Source organism: Hydractinia symbiolongicarpus, chromosome 9, assembly GCF_029227915.1.
Source record: "Hydractinia symbiolongicarpus strain clone_291-10 chromosome 9, HSymV2.1, whole genome shotgun sequence".
NCBI classification, from domain to species: Eukaryota; Metazoa; Cnidaria; class Hydrozoa; order Anthoathecata; family Hydractiniidae; genus Hydractinia; species Hydractinia symbiolongicarpus.
Genome location: NC_079883.1, coordinates 16,292,354 through 16,308,777, shown reverse-complemented (window position 1 = coordinate 16,308,777; position 16,424 = coordinate 16,292,354). Strand labels below are relative to the sequence as shown.

The 16,424-nt window shown below is 33.1% G+C and overlaps 1 protein-coding gene across 8 annotated transcripts in view; it reads right to left on the bottom strand.

Annotated features, from left to right (window-relative positions):
- The window catches only part of LOC130656129 (neurogenic locus notch homolog protein 1-like), a 44,215-nt gene that overhangs the window by 200 nt on the left and 27,591 nt on the right, over positions 1–16,424 (bottom strand). For 2 of the 8 annotated variants that reach the window (XM_057458951.1, XM_057458946.1), the window contains exons 25-28: positions 14,763–14,783; positions 14,458–14,478; positions 14,014–14,157; positions 63–208 (exon numbers count right to left, since the gene is read on the bottom strand). In XM_057458951.1, the coding sequence (XP_057314934.1) occupies positions 63–208; positions 14,014–14,157; positions 14,458–14,478; positions 14,763–14,783 (332 nt within the window). Of the gene's footprint in view, positions 1–62; positions 209–3,730; positions 4,037–4,088; positions 4,953–14,013; positions 14,158–14,457; positions 14,479–14,762; positions 14,784–16,424 lie in introns of those variants that run through there. The other 6 variants (XR_008984847.1, XM_057458950.1, XM_057458948.1 and 3 more) reach the window with 6 other exon arrangements.

Sequence of the window (16,424 nt, the reverse complement as noted above, 5' to 3'; positions counted from 1 at the left end):
ATACCATCTAAAATTACTATGTCAAAATAAAATAACAAAACGACTAAAATTTAGAATACTACCGCGAAGCTACTGCATAAAAATACTAGCCAACCAGCCAACGTTTCCATAAAAATCAACCAACGAGCCAACGAGATAAGAACACCATCTCGACTCGGACCCCTGTCCCTTAATCTCCGTCCATCGTTTTGTAGCTCTTCTTTTAGCACTGTAAGAAATATTCGTTAGGGTAAACAATATACATAGTAGCATGATCTAAGGCAAAAGTTAAAAAGTAAAAAGATTGCAGCAAGTTGTAAACAAACACAAGAAAGAACATAGATAATAAATCAATACACGCCTTTTTATGTAAGAACAATTTTATAAGAACACGAGCCTTAGATTTTGCCGAAAAAAGAGAACAAAATAAGAACTGCTTCAGTTTTAAAACATCGTTTTCATAACTAAGAAAAACTTAGGCCTAAATTTTGACATAAAATACGATTGCTTGTAATCGTTTCTTTTCTCTGGCTTGTGTGTATATAAATAATTATAGAGCTCTATTAGCAGCAAAGAACATCCATTTTTCATATAAACAAAAATTTCAAAGAAAATAGAATGGATAATGAAACCGTCCTCTTACGATTAAGAACAAATTAGGCAGAAAAAGACGCGAAAACAAACATGTAACAGAGCTTTATTTAATCAGCAATCACAAGGAAAACGGAGATGCATCGCATCATCAACATTATATATCTTGATCCTTAAAAAACAGGCTGAAAAAATTCAATGTGATAGCTCCACCCCGGATAATCAAGTTTTTGGTGAAAATAACAATTTACGCATTAGAAACAATATGAATATAAAAACTTAAATTAAAAGTACAGCTTTTAATATACCCAATATAAGTTCACGTAGTAGGGAATAGACCTATTTCAATATCGCCTTTTCATGATCAGCCATGGTGGGATGAAAACGAGGTTAGTTTAGATAATGTTTAGGACGCCAAGTTGTTTACTAGCTGTTCTGACATTAGTTATCAACAAATGTTGGTTTTATATTTTTCAACTGCCATATTGAAACGCTCGTAGCGGATACAAGTATATTGAGGGTATTAGTAATGGTGGTGTGACAAAAAATTATGAATATTTATTGATATCAAGTGTGTATTTATAGCAACTTTAATGTTGGCTAGCTAGCTAGCTAGCTAGCCAAACGAACGTCTTATTTCTTACTCCTCCAAAAAGTTTATATTCTATACTGTAAGGTATAAAATGTTTACCTAGTTTACTGAAACTTCATATAACTTATATGATTATAATTATATATATTATAATTATATAGGTTATAATTATTTTCCTATAGCTAGCATATACTCAGGGATGATGTGCTGTCGAGCTATGTATCGTTATTATTGTCACACACCCAGCTAATATGCTTTAACCTTTCCATTCAGTATACATTTATAATAAACATATTTTGGCTCAACCCAGTGTACTCAGTAATCACAAATTGTTTATTGTTTGGGTTTGTCTGTTCAGATTCATATTAGTATTGTAGGTTTATCATTCCTTGAATATGTTAAACCTACAATAGTAATCACAAATTGTTTATTTTTTCGGTTCTGGCATAAACCAATTTTTTTCAGAAGGTAAAAAAATAACTGAACATGCTGCTCTTCTTACGAAAATGTTTTTATCACAGGTCAAACATTTACATAAATAAAAATATTTAGGTATGGTGTTGCTCTACTCTCTAAGAAAATAGATTCAAGGTTCTTAAAACTATTCTTATTTTCTTTGGAATTAAATTGACAGCAAGATTAGGCCTCTAATTTTGAAAATGACAGTGTTAAACTTGTAAGGTTATGTTGTTTGGGTTATTCTCAAAAAAAGAATATATGTAAAATAAGAGCACTCTTAAATTTACTTAAGTTGTTGATCTTTGCTTTTACGTACAAATAAATTACAATACCCATAGTTATACCTGACGTGGAATAAAAATCTGGCAATACTTATAGAATTACTACTTATTGACAGAACGTTTTGTGAATTTAAAAAACAACAACAATTATCTGTAGCAACTGTAACATTCTTACAGGCCATAATTTTTATATAATCAAGGCTCAAGGGTACTTATGAGTATACATGCTTTTAACTTGGATGATTGCATTGCTCTTATTACATTTTATTGAAAATACATGATGAAAACCAATATTCTGTCTGATACCACCAACCCAACATGCTTAGGATAGCCATGTTATTTACAGATGTTTTAAAAAATAAAAGATATCCACCAACAAAGAATAAAGTGTATATAAATGTCAACAACATTGGTTAAAGCTCCAACTAGCTAGCTAGTAGTAACCAATGCTAGTGCTACTGTATAGCTAAATAGAAAATCAAAACCAATCAGCTAAACACTATAAAAAATATAAACCAGCAACGTTAATAAGCCCAATGGGTATAAAATAAGTGCCATTTTCTATTTTTTTTACCCAAAGTACATAATTTGCCAATTTGACAAGTTAATTTGAGAAATAAGGTAAACAAACTATATGTGCATTACTTCGGTGAAAAATTAAAATTGTCTCTAAACCAACCTCGTTTTCATGTTAGTACGTCTATTCCGGCTGTGTATTTTGCGTAATGGAAATGGATATTGAAATAGGTCTATTGATTCTAGCATGGATTTCCACTCAAACACAAAAAGGTTTGAAACAGAACAAGAAGCCCTGGGGGCTCTAAGAATTTCCGCTCTCTATTAAAATATTTGATGACAACCTGCTAATTCGTTGTGTTATCGTACCAAACATTCAAAGAGGTTTGGTGCATGAAGCTCTGAAGATAAAGCACACAGGTGACATTACATCTTACAAAAAACGCAAACACAACGAAACGTGTCATAATAAACTCACATTTTAAAAGAAATTGCTAACAAAAAATACAGCCTATCTATCATTCATGGTTGAAAGTCTTGCGATTGAAACGTTTATGGTCTTAAACGGCATTTAGTTGACAAAAAATCAAAATTTTGACGTGAATATCATTTTCAGCATACTTTTTTTGTTAACTGTGCCAAATTTTGTCGAAAACAAATACCAATTTTGGCCTGAAACGTCATTTAGATGACTTCCCAGTACTTAGGGAGCTTGGGTACGAAGTTTAAATCTGTGACGTTGCAATTGACCATTTGGGACAGGGTTAGTTAGTTAGTCAGTTATACCAATACTATCCTCCTCTCAGAGGAACGTGAAATCCCATGGTCGATTTTTTCTCAAAAAATGCTCCGAAAGAAAAAAACGATGGTTTTAAAGAATTTCCTATTGAAATTGAAAAAGAATAATACTTTAATTTGATTGGATATTCTACTGATTATTCTTTTGTTTCATTAAAAAAATTTAAAATAATTGAAGTTGAAGTTAGTTGAAATAATTTAAAAAAAAATTATTTCAACTTTCAGTTTGGATAGGAACGGAAATATTATCCGCTAATCAAATTCCAGAAACCACAACTTTCCAATCCGGAGTAGCGCAGAATATAAAGATAATTTATTTGACTGAAAAAAAGTTTACATCAACATAGGTTTTTACATTCCTTAGAAAAAGAACTGACATGCTTCGTGTCGCTTATTTTACATTTTGAGGGACATTGTTGTCGTGTGTAACGCGTATTGTTCAACAACTAGTCGTTACCCCGTCGAACAATCCATGACGTCGCCTGCATTATCTACTCTGCAGGGGATTCAGAATAAAGCAGCGCACAGCCATTTGAACACAGCCTTTTTAATCGCATATAATCTTTAATACCTAATATATCAATTCTTTTTTCATTCTGCAAAATATCATCCACAACGTCTGTGTTGTCATCTTCGTCTGTTAAATCCAGCTTTTTCACTACCACAGCTTTGCATTCAATTTGTTTCAACTTCTCAACGTTGCGACTGGTTGCATATATTTTGCAATTTCCTACCTCGCGGAGACTGGTAACAAATGATACCCAATACCTGAAGAGCAACCAGTTATAAGCACTAGTTTCATTTCAGTCATTTTTTTGCTCTAAATAAAACAATAACAGAATCAGCTGGCAAACAATTCTGCACTGTTCTTTTAAACACATTCTGGTACATGAATTTTTAATTGTGATGTTTTAATTCAACTGCAACAAACTCTCATGATTGTTCTTGTATATTTCTTATATCGAGATAATGCCCAGATACAAGAGAAAATTTCTAGAAATATGCTAAAAAAGCAACATATTAAAGTCATATTAATTTTTTTTGCAAGCAATCATTCGCGAAGTGAAATCTTTTTTTTATCCGCGAAATTGTACCCGAGAAAGCTATTAGGATTACAGTGACTGCACAAGCCGTTTCGGTTAAAAAAAATCTAACTTATAATAAATAGAAATGTGTATTACTCTATCATTAAAATCGATAACGAAAAATCTGAAAAAGAGTATAAAAATGCTGATTATAATTAGCTAATGTTTACCAAATTTTATTTAATAATTTTAAACAATATAATTTTCAAAATTTAGTTCCTAAGTACAACTAAAGTGTCATTCTTCTGCACGGAACACAGGTGTAACACCTTATTTCGCAAGAACTATTGATGGGCTGTAGTCTGTATAACAAGAACACTTCATATGTTTACCGCGTTGGTTGCTTCAGGACAGCGACGGACTTTTCTAAACGACAAGCGTTTTTTCAGTTTTGTCAACACGTCCACAAAAATCTTGTCAGGAAAAATTTTCTTGCTGAAGAATAAAAAAAAGACTAGTCAAATGCTACTTAATATTCGTCGTCGTCATACGATTCGATTTTATTTAACTGAAAATTCATGAGTGGATTGTTTCTGCCCAGCGAATGAATCGGATTCATAAACATGCACTTCGTAGTGTTCGGTTTGTCGATCGGATTCAAACGACTGTCTAAGCGGCCAACTGAGTTAAGCGTAGGCTTTGTATGATGACCTATACAATAACAATTCAGATGGGAGAAGGCAGATGTAACTATGCAAGTGCGTTACTACATAACCTTCTTCGAGAGAGAACTCATTAAAACATTTCAAGGAGTTTTTGAGAGCATTAATTTCGAGAGGGCGGCGCTAATTCGAGTGTTCACGGTATACAAGTGCGTTTCTATATTTTTTTGAGAGGAGCTTTTATTATGTCGAGAGGGTTTCCATATCCTCAAAAAACGGACAAAAACTGATTTAAAAAAAATCATATTTCAAGAACTTTATTCGATTTTTGCAGCTTTCTAGGATATTTCTATATGTCTATTACTATATTTCGATGCGTCTATTTTTCTTTCTACAAGTAGTTGGTACCCTGATTAAATGTGAACTTTTCAGTTATATATTGACGTACAAGGTTTGCTCGTGACGGTGTAGCAGATTATCTTAACTCCCTATGAAATATGGGTCAAAATAAACTGGAGTAAAATAACTTCCCTAGGGTAGAAATAACCTAGTAAATAATGACTCCCCTAGTTAATAAACACTCCCCTTATTTTTCAAAGAGACGTTCACACAATCCGCAGGAATGTGTGTTTGGATTAGCCTTTCTTCGTCTCGGAATAAAAAATGAACACGTTGGTGAATATTTTGTGCGGAGCCAATTCATGTGCGAGATTACATGAGAAACTAGCCGAGGCGGTAAAAATTTTATTTATAAAGCGGGTTGACATTGATTTTTAAAAGAATCTCTTTAGATCTAGTGCTCAAAATGTTGTATTTATTAAAGTGTAGTTAAGTCTAGCTTAAGATAAACGTATTTCATATTCCTGTACAAGTTACCGACTTAGGTGGCTAGTGTTTGGAAACGAAACTTCAAGAACGAAAAGTTGTTTAATGGCGCGCCGTTTATTCATTTTTGTGCATAAGGCGCATATTTCGCTTTCCGTACAAAACTTTGACTGATTTTTTCTGCCATTTTGAGTCTTATCCCACATGTGTTGGGTGTTGGATGGTTACTGGTTACTTGTCGTGGATTTTAATGTATGTATTTAGTCCTTATCTTAGTCTTTCAACTATGGTTTTACATTGATTTAATATCATTTTGGAGCTTAAAACATATTGATTGCATCAATTATAAGGAACTTATAGCTACAATCCCGGACTTAATTTGTCATTTCAGATGATTCTTCACCCAAAAGTCTTGACATCAATCAAATATAATTGTAAACACAAGTTTTCACTTTATTATAGACAACAACATCATTGGTTACATCACAAATTTATCGCCAAGGAAGTCCAGAATTTTGCATTTGTTATGTTGTTGAAATTTTTTATATCGAAGAGAAATAAGCTGTGTAGGAGCTTTTATATTATTTAGTATGTATATGTACAGCCTAGCGTATCTCACATTGGAAAAAAAACACATCACAGAATTAAGACGTAAATCACGAAATTAGGACGTTTTAGTTAATTCATCTTTTGTTCAATCGGAAAAAATTTCCACTTTGTTTACCTGCATTTTTGCAAAGTTATTTTATGGAATAAAAACCACGAGGGTGCCGATAAGCCGCATACACCGTTAAAAGTTCGGCGTTTTGAAAAAAATTCAGGTATTCGCCTGAAAAAACCCACATAGAACTAAACAATGGCCGAACAACAACAAAAAAAAAAAGATTCACCACAAAAACACTCAATGATTCACCACAAATTATTTAAAAAAGTATAAAAATTAAAATGAACTATGTGGTAGTGAAGTGCTTAAAAGAACTATTTTTGATGGTTTTTAATAAGATTTACTTGATAAATAACTTATACATAAACTTTATTAACTCCTTTCTCTTAAAGCGCATGCTTTCAACTGTCGTCCGCCATGTTTATGTTACAAGGTGTTGCATTTCGGGAATGCCCCGGGCGAGTTCGGGAATGTGCAGGCGGTTTCGGCGGACAACCGTCAATTTAATTCGAAAAGTCGCCCGAGCTCGCCCTTATATATTAGCGCAAACGCCGCTTATATTATATATAAGCGGCGTTTGCGGCTTATCGGCACCCTCGTTAAAAACCATGAAGTTATGTGGCGAGATGAGTCACCAGATCATCGCTGGAGTAATAAAAGTATGGTAGAGGGCATATATTTTATAATTGCAGTAATATATTTTCACTTTCAAAAAATGCAATAAATATAAGAAAGGAAAACAATGTGGTTGCCTGATATATTTTATGTATATAAATATATTTTATGTATAGTTGTCAGCTCCATTTTCTCAGTTTTCTCATTTGCAAATTTGTTACTTAAAATTGCAGTAATATAATGTGTTGATGGTACAAACAGGACTTGTCTATTGGGTTTTACAGGACTTTGTTTTTATTATATATATACTTATATATATAGTTAATTGTGTATTCTTTTATTATTCATGGTTTTTGAAAACAATTTATTAAAAGAAAATAAATAAAAAATATTACTGATATTTTTTTATAGTAAAAGTTCTTTATATACAGTGTTTTTTTAATCGACATCACCCTCTATATGCAAGTACTGTTGCTACCCCTTATAATAGAACATTTCCACAAAAGCGTAGGCAGTTGAAAACCTTCTTGTTTCAAAAGGTCAGAATAACCTTCTGGCAGTTGTGAGTGTTTAAGCCGTCCCACTTTCTTGCATAGGCAGATTTTAACCATGTTCTAATTGATTTATTAGGATTGGATTGTGCGTTCAAACCGACAGGTTTTCTTGTTTTAGTTTTGTCTTAACAATTAAAACCTTAATTCTAAAAAGTGGAATGAACTATACATAGCTAATCATTCGTTACATTTTACTGCAAATTTAACGAAAACAATTAAAATTCTATTTTTAGGGGACAAAGGAAAAAAGAAAAATTTCGCTGTGCTTGTGAAATAAATATCCATGAAGGCCTCGGAAACAACAACACGGTGTAGGCAATGGCTTCATATCGTGGAAAAGATGCCACTTTGGCACAATATGTTGAATGCCATTAGCCACATTCACGGCGCGCGCTTTTGAGGTATAGCCAAACTTGTGTGGGGAAAAAAAATCTGAAAGTCGTGCGCTTCGGCAGTTCAGTTTGTAAACAAGTCAGTGTAAGTTGTATCAAAATGAAGTTTCATTGCAGTTCATCTTTGTGCTTTAACAATTATTTATCTAAAGATCAAGATGGAAATAAACAAAGTTTTATCGTTTACCTCGACAGCCTGATATTCAGAGAAAATATGAGAAGATGTTTAAAACAACAGGAATGAATTTTAAAAATGGCTTCATATGCTCTGCACACTGGAAAGATGGCGTAAGAAAAGGCACAGATGATTTACCAAATATAATTGTACCAGAACCTCAGCTAGAAAAAATTGAAACTTCGCTATAGCAGAGCTAAGAAAAAATTGGATGCAGCTGCCGACCCTTCAATTAAGATGAAGCTAGCTTATAAAAATTCAAAACAAAAGTTAAATGCTGCTTTAGAAATTTCCAAACATTTGCCTGTTAAAAAGAACACAAGGAGAGTGCTTATCAAAAGTACAACACCAAGAATAAAAAGGAATTTAAACCGTCGTTTAAATTGCAAACGAAAACTGGCAAGTACAGAAGATCTCACTAAGAAATCATTGAGGTCAATTGTACTGTTAGAGAAATGGAGGGTGAAATTGAAATTTTAAAAACATCCTTAAGTAAATTGCAGCAAAAAATAACTACACTTGAATCTGAGAATGCTGATATTAACAGAAATTTTCAAAGTGTACAACAAAAGCTATTTACATACGATAACATAAAACAATTTCCACAAAGGTTCAAATATTTGTGCGGCTTGGAAATAACAAATTTCAATCTTGTCATGGAAATTATACAACCTTATGTACATCTTGTACCTTATGGCGATTGCAAACCTAGTGCAAAAAATAAAACTGTTGATGTTGCCACACAATTCCTTACTGTTTTGGTGATTTGTCGCCATGGAATTGATATAAGATTCATGGCTTATATTCTTGAAAAATCTGAGACAACAGTTCAGCGAATTTTTAATGCCTGGGTAATTTTCCTTGCTACATTATTCAATCGTATCGACTTAAAACCCAGTCATGGTTATTTGTTACAAAAAATGCCAAAATCATTCATCGAAACTGGTCATGGTCTCACAGATATTGTTATTGATGCAACTGAATTCAAACTTCAGCATGCCTCAAATTTCGAATTAAACAGTTTAATGTTTTCAAATTACAAAAACACAGTCACTGGCAAAGCACTGATTGGCATTTCACCACATGGTATGGGCTTATTTTTCAGTGATATATACCCAGGATCAATTTCAGACTCAGAAATTACTGAGAAAACTGGTATTCTGGAACTTGTACAAGAAGAGCATGAGGTTATGTCGGACAAAGGCTTTTCAATCCAAGAACTATGTGCAAGTAAAGGTGTAACACTTAACAGACCGAAACAAAAAAATAATCCTCAATTCAGTGAAGCAGAAATTCAAGACACTTTTAACATTGCTTCTACGCGTATACACGTTGAAAGATTTATTGGCCATGTCCGAGATTGGACTATATTGAACAATGTTTGGCCATTAAATAAAATGGATCTCCTAAGTTCTACTTGGATAATGCTTTGCCATATTGTAAATATAACAATGCCTCCAATTGGCCCTAAAGAGTAGTGTGATCTGTTATCATATTTCTTTAAACAGTGCGAAAAAAACATATATGCATAATACTCTTTCCTAGTGGAGGTATTGTTTTATTTAAGTTTGTTTTTGTATATATTTTGTTACTAAAGCATATGTTTTTTTAAAGTCATATGGTATTAAAATCGTCTATAAATTCAACAGTTTGTACCGATTTAGTGCAAGTTTTGACGAAAGTCCTGAGTGATTTTAATGCTTTAAAGTCCAAATTTTTTTCTAAGAGTGCTTTTCCAAGTTGTTCCAAAACTCTTGTCTCTGTGTATGGCCAATCATATATTTTTTGATCATTTATAATACAGTCGCAAATAAGTGTTATGATTTCCAAAAGCAGATCATCCCATTTGATGAGGAAAAACGTACCATTTTGAGTCTCGGGATGGTAAGAAACCAAAACACAAAATTTTGCGTCCGTGCATGACATCTGCAATTGACATTGAACAAAATAATTTGGAAAGGAATTCAAAGATTGAATTGGGCCATCTGAATTCTTTGCTCATAGCACATGGGCCAAGAGCGTCAGGACTTGCACCATATCTTTTGTTTACTGGATGCGTGAAGAATCCACATGTTTCTGTTAAAGCTTTGGAAATTTTTTCAAAATATTTTATCCTTCTGCTTCGTATGTTCTGCCTCTCACAATATTTTCAATTCCATCCAATAAACCTTCGTCGCTTGCTCCACTTTGTACAATATTCCAATATTTTTCAAACTTTTTCTGTCCGTATAATCCCAACAATGATGGTAATCGGCTTCCCGTAATCATAAATTTTCTAGCCTTGTGCCATTTTTCTGAAGTCTGACAAACATCAATGTAATTAGAACCGCATGGCTTTGGAGCAATTAGAAAACTGATATCTAATTTGATTGAGTTTAAATTTTTTTGTTTACAAATAGCCTTGCAAATTTCTTGTGTTGTGTTATTTTGTATGTCATATGTTGTAGTATGCGTTTCAATATGTATATCAAACAAATTTTGCTCCAGAATTTGTTGCACTGTAATTTTACTACACTCAGTATCTTGTACACTTGACAACAAAGGAATACCTTCAGGCTCAACTTGAAACCCTGTGCTGTTTTTGATTTGTTCCACTTTCAGCGGGTCAATCCCTAACACATGACTTTTAAAAACTTCTTTACTAACATACTGATGGTCAGCTAAATAATGAAGTTTGTAGGTATAACACAAATGCTCACCCACTGAAGTTTTACGTCCAATTTCTGATTGAGAGAGAACAGTGAAAACATGTTCTGATACAGGCTTTTCTCGATCTAACTTTGCATTTAGGTCCTGGATTATTGAAGAAACATTTCTTTTAAAGTAGGACTTGTCAGAATCTGAGGCACTAATAGCATTCTGCTTGTTTTTCTTCATACTAGCTGATTTTAGATTAATATCCTTTAATGGTATCATAGGAATAGATCCTTTTGAAATTCTACGGTGCCATTTCTGAAGTTTTTCTGTACATGTTAATTCGAGTATTTTCTCTTTGGTATCAGTACAGTGTTTTAAAAACAACAATGACAGAACATGACAACATAGTCCACTAGCTCCCACAGGGCAGACACAATGAGCTTTTTGAGGCTTATGTTGATAAAAGTATATTACAGCTGGTCTAGAATCGTTTCCATAAGATTTTTTAATCATAGCTTTCACAAACTGACCACTTTCATCTCATAGCGTCTGACTTTTTCCTGTTGACCTTGACTTCCTTCTTTTTTCTGCGAAGCATAGGAAAAAAACTCTTCTTGAGTTATTCTAGGGTAATTTGAATCATCAATTGACCACTTTGCCGATAACTGAGGAATAGATGTTGGATCCAAGCTACAAGGAAACTTATACAAGCGAGTAGCTTTTTCCTGAAGCCTTCTAACTAGCTTAGGATATCGTACAAACTTGTGTATTTTTTGAATGAGTTCTTCTTTCGTGCCTGTCGTACTTAAACCAACATCCTTTAACCATTTCATAGCTTCATTTTTGTTTAAAGCATATATATTCCTGCCATATATTTCCATATTGGAGTAGAAGGCGAAAGCGAAAGCTATTACAAGGTAGCCATCTTGTTTTTTTTCCCCACACGGACTTAGTTAGATCGTATAGGCGGAAATTTACATGTACCTAATTGCTGAATTTGTTAAACGTTGCTTCGTATGCCAAAAGCATGGAAAACTTATTAAAGCGATTTCTCTTGAGTTGTAAAGTTTTACCGTGTCTAGTAAGGTAATGCGTCAAGTTGGGATTGACTTATGTAATTTGCTAGATGTTGACGGGTACAAGCATTTGATCGTTTGCATTGATTATTTTCGAAATGGTCCGAAGCTAAGCCAGTGAAGGACAAATCAGCTGAAACGGTTGCTACATTCCTGTACGAGGTTATTTGTAGGCATAGTCGCATGAAAATACAAATTAAGAACCAGAACCAATAAATTCGTTAAAGAAGTGATAACGAATTTTTATGAAATGACTGGTGCAGATCAAAGAATAACGTCTGCATACCATCCTGAAGACAATGGTCTCGTTGAACGACACAATAGAACCATGAAGGACTCGCTGGTGAAAGTTTTGAACAAACGGGCAGATGAATGGCCTTATGTAATTGAAGGTGTTTCGTTTGCACATACAGTGAGTAAACACTCTTTAACCAAATTCGCTCCGTTCTTTTTTATGTATAATAGGCATCCAATTCTACTCATCGATTTAAAGTACGATTTAGGTTTCAACTTACAGAATTCAGACATTCCGTTTGACTTGGAAGAGTTCGAAACTATCCTGTCATCGACGTTGAAATTAAGACAGGGTAACAACGACGAAGCAAGCAAAAATATCACAGCAGCGCAAAAATACACAGCAGCACAAAAGAAGCAACAACCTGACTACAACCGTCGCCATTTTTTACCAACCACATTAAAAATTAAAGAAAATGTTTGGCTTCAAAATCAGAAGAGACTTGGTAGAAAAGGAGGAAAGTTTACATTCAAATAGTTGGGGCCATATACATTGGAGAGCATTTCTAAGACTGGTTTGTGCGCGTTAAAAAATGAGCGTGATCGTGTACTAGCTAAAAAGTACAATTCGGAGCGCATTCTGGGGCATTTGAGAAAATTGAATACATAGTGAACAGTCAGAAATGAAAGTCATCTTGACAGGCAAAGTGGATGTGCTCATTTTCCTTTATTATCGCCGGAAAAGTTATGTCGCAAATGTTAAATTTTCTGACGTTACTGCACGACGTAATAACATTAATGTAACGTCAAATGTCTTAATTTAACTTAATGAAGCCATTACAGTGCAGTTAAAACTTTGAGGCCAAATAACTTGGAAACGAGGTGGCGACGTCAATGATTTTTTACTGCGCGGGTAACTAGAGATCACCTAGGACTAATTTGGGTAAGTTTCCCAAACCTGGGTCCCTGAAACCGTTTCGGAATGGACGGGTTGATGACGTCATCAAAAAACTTTTAAACCACAATATTTCCGTAACCGTTTGTCAAAAGTACTTGATCCTATACATTTTCTTGATCAGCGATTCAAGATCTATACCCAAAAAAAAATTTTTTCGGTTCTGACGTCAGCAAAATTTTTAAACCCTTATATCTCATTAACAGCTCGTCAAAAGCACATGATCATATACATTTTTTTGATCACCGCTTTAAGCTCTTCACAATAGAGGCAGCATTGAAACAAAATTCTAAATTTTTTTTATTGGATGGGTTGCTGACGTTATCAAAATTTTTATCCTGCCTTAGTGGATTCTTCCACGGGCCTTATTGACTAGTTTATAAATAAAAGACACCTTATCTTAACTTTACGGGTCCGGTGTTTTTATTCTTTCCTATTTTTATTAATTTGTAACTTTGCTAGGATTTTGATAAAAAAATTCTAATCTAATACAGCAAGATTTGTCACTTCCCGCCGATTAACTTTGAAAATTGGTAAACTCTTCCCGACTAGTTCTTTTAAGTCACTAAAACTTTTTTTATTTTCAGTTCAAAGCCCAAATTTACGTCAAAAAATGCAAAAACGTTTGCTCACAATTTTTTTATTTAAATTCGGGAAAGATCTTGGTCGGGTACAAAAAAGTCGGGTTTTGGTCATATAAAATTTAGTGACTGAACCGACTTTTTACCGTCCTATCCAAAAAGAAATATAAGGGAGTCAAAATAAACTGGGGAAGTTATTATTTCCTGGGAAACGTTGATCTAGGGGGTAAAAATTCACTAGTTTATTATGACTGCAGAGTTATTATTAACTAGTTTATTTAACTGGGGGTCATTATAAACTAGTTTATTATGACTGGAGGAGTCATTATTAAGGGAAATTAAAAATTCCGGTGGGACCGGTTACCAATAGCTTCAAAATTTTGCAGAACACAATTCATATACCTTTTTTAACGCCAGTCGAATTTTCACCTAACAAGATCATTTTGTTGTTACGTCTTCTCCAAATGATCGCTATAGCAACCACAGCTAACAACAAAACAATGCCAACACCCAATCCGATACCCATATTTAAGGTCGACAGATTGTCTAAAAAAAATCAGTGGAGGATCTTTTATGAGAACCATTTGAAAACAAACCTCGATGCTGAATTAACTAGTTCGCAACGTTGCAATAAAAGCTAAATATAAGGTGTGGATATAATCCAACAATAAATAAATTTGCGAATTGGCAAATTAGTATCTCTAGTTACGATACAAAGTTTAAACCAAAATTTAACAAACGCACACATCAGGCAAGTATGAATGAACACAAATTAATTTTCATTTAAAACAATTACACAGGGTAAAAACTGAACATTACAGATTATAGATATACATAATCTCTTACCCAGAATACTTCTATTCGTAGCTAAAAAAAACATGTTAAATTTGATATTTAAAATCATTGTCACGATGGTCAACGCCTTTTGAGCTTTTACTTGAAAAATAGAGGACGTATAAGCAAGATGTACCAACCACAACGAGATAAAAGAAGACTTGATATTTTTATAATAATAATAATTAATTAATTTTATAATGATTTTATTTGGTCAAAAACAATAACACATAAATAACTTCAAACACAAGAAAATTATATACTGGACTTTTCCTAAATCTTTTACGCTGAATTGAAAAAATGAAAGGGTAACATACCTTCTACTTTGCAATGTTCACCTAAAATAATAAAAAAAATCATTATATCAATTTTATATGTGAAAACACAGATGCACAGCATTTCCTGGCAAAATTTTTGAAGTTGGTCACATCCTTGATCTTTTAACCATTTCATCCTTTAACCAGTTGGAGCTTGTGTCCGATCCCCAGTTGGGATAAGATGGACGCTGGTGTTTAACATACCTTATTCCATGAAATTAAAGGAGAGGCGAACAAAAAACTTTTTTGTGGCAGCCACAAAATAAATTTTAGACAGGGTAGCAAAAATTAAGGAACGTCTAATTCCCAAAATCCACTAAAATAACTACTATAACGACACACAAATAACTATGTTTCATAAATAAATTCATATTCCTTCCTAGCAACATTTTTACAAAGTTTTTATGGCTGTGTGGGTAAAAAAGAAGCAAGTTTGAGATGTACTTACCAATAAACATTAAAAATAAGACCTTTAACTCAAGAGAACCAAGAATATTTTACAATCAATCGTATTGCCAGCATTTTATAACCTTCGTTAATACTTCTTGGAACTTTATAAACATCTATCACAGCCAATAATAATATTCTTTTCGTAATTTGGTTCGCTTTTTCACAACATACATCTAAAATCAAACGATGAAGTTTGTTGTGGTGAGATGGTGCCAAATTTAATAAATACACAGACCGGAAACTTTCAACAACAAATCGAACGTGCAATATGGCGGTTTCAGCTTTGTTTACAAATCTTTATTTTCTTTATCTTTACTCATGAATTAGTTTACTAAGTTCAGTATTAAAAATAAAAATATTTTCGTTGTGCTATTCAACTAATAGCATATTTGCTATTTTGATCTTTAACTTTTGTATTATTTTTAAAAAAACAGTGCGATCATCGAAGCGTGGCCATCACTGTAGAGAAAGATCTAATATTGCTTCTGAATAACAACCAGTTTGGCGAATGTGTAAAAATACTGAATCATAAAATGAATGATTCAGCATAATAAAGGATAAAAGTAAAAACTGGTATTTTGTAATAAACTTCTAATGAAGAGATTTTCTGGGTATAATGTGAGTATAATAACGTGTTGTTGTGCTGCACAGTGTTAAGCCACAAATTCACCTTTTTTAAACAAGCAGCTTTAAATTATTACCCCTTAATATAAAAACAGCAAATCTTTCAGCAAAACCATTTTTTGCCTGATTTGTTGCTAACTAAATATTACAAAAACTAAACAATTGTCAAGATTTTATTTTATGTTCAAGAAACTTTCCACAGTAATATGAATACTGAACAGACAAACCGAAGTAATATCTTCAAAAGATTTTATGGGATACTCCAGACCAGCGGATCTGGTATTTTAAATTATCTCAGGCATCACGAAATTTCAATCAGCAGCCGTGTCACGGCTTGTTCGCAAACTCCTTTAACGAGTCATGAAATTAACGCGGTTTTTCAAAATTCGCGTTAATTTTATGACCGTTAAATAAATGCAGTGTTAATTTAAAGACTGTTAATTTCATGACTCGTTAATTAAAATACTGTTAATTTGGTGACTTTTTTATAATATATAAAAGCCTAAAACACAAAAAAATACAACTTTTTTTACAAATTTTCTACTATTTCCCCCTCATCGGAGATAGCTCAACGTTGTGTTTTTCAAT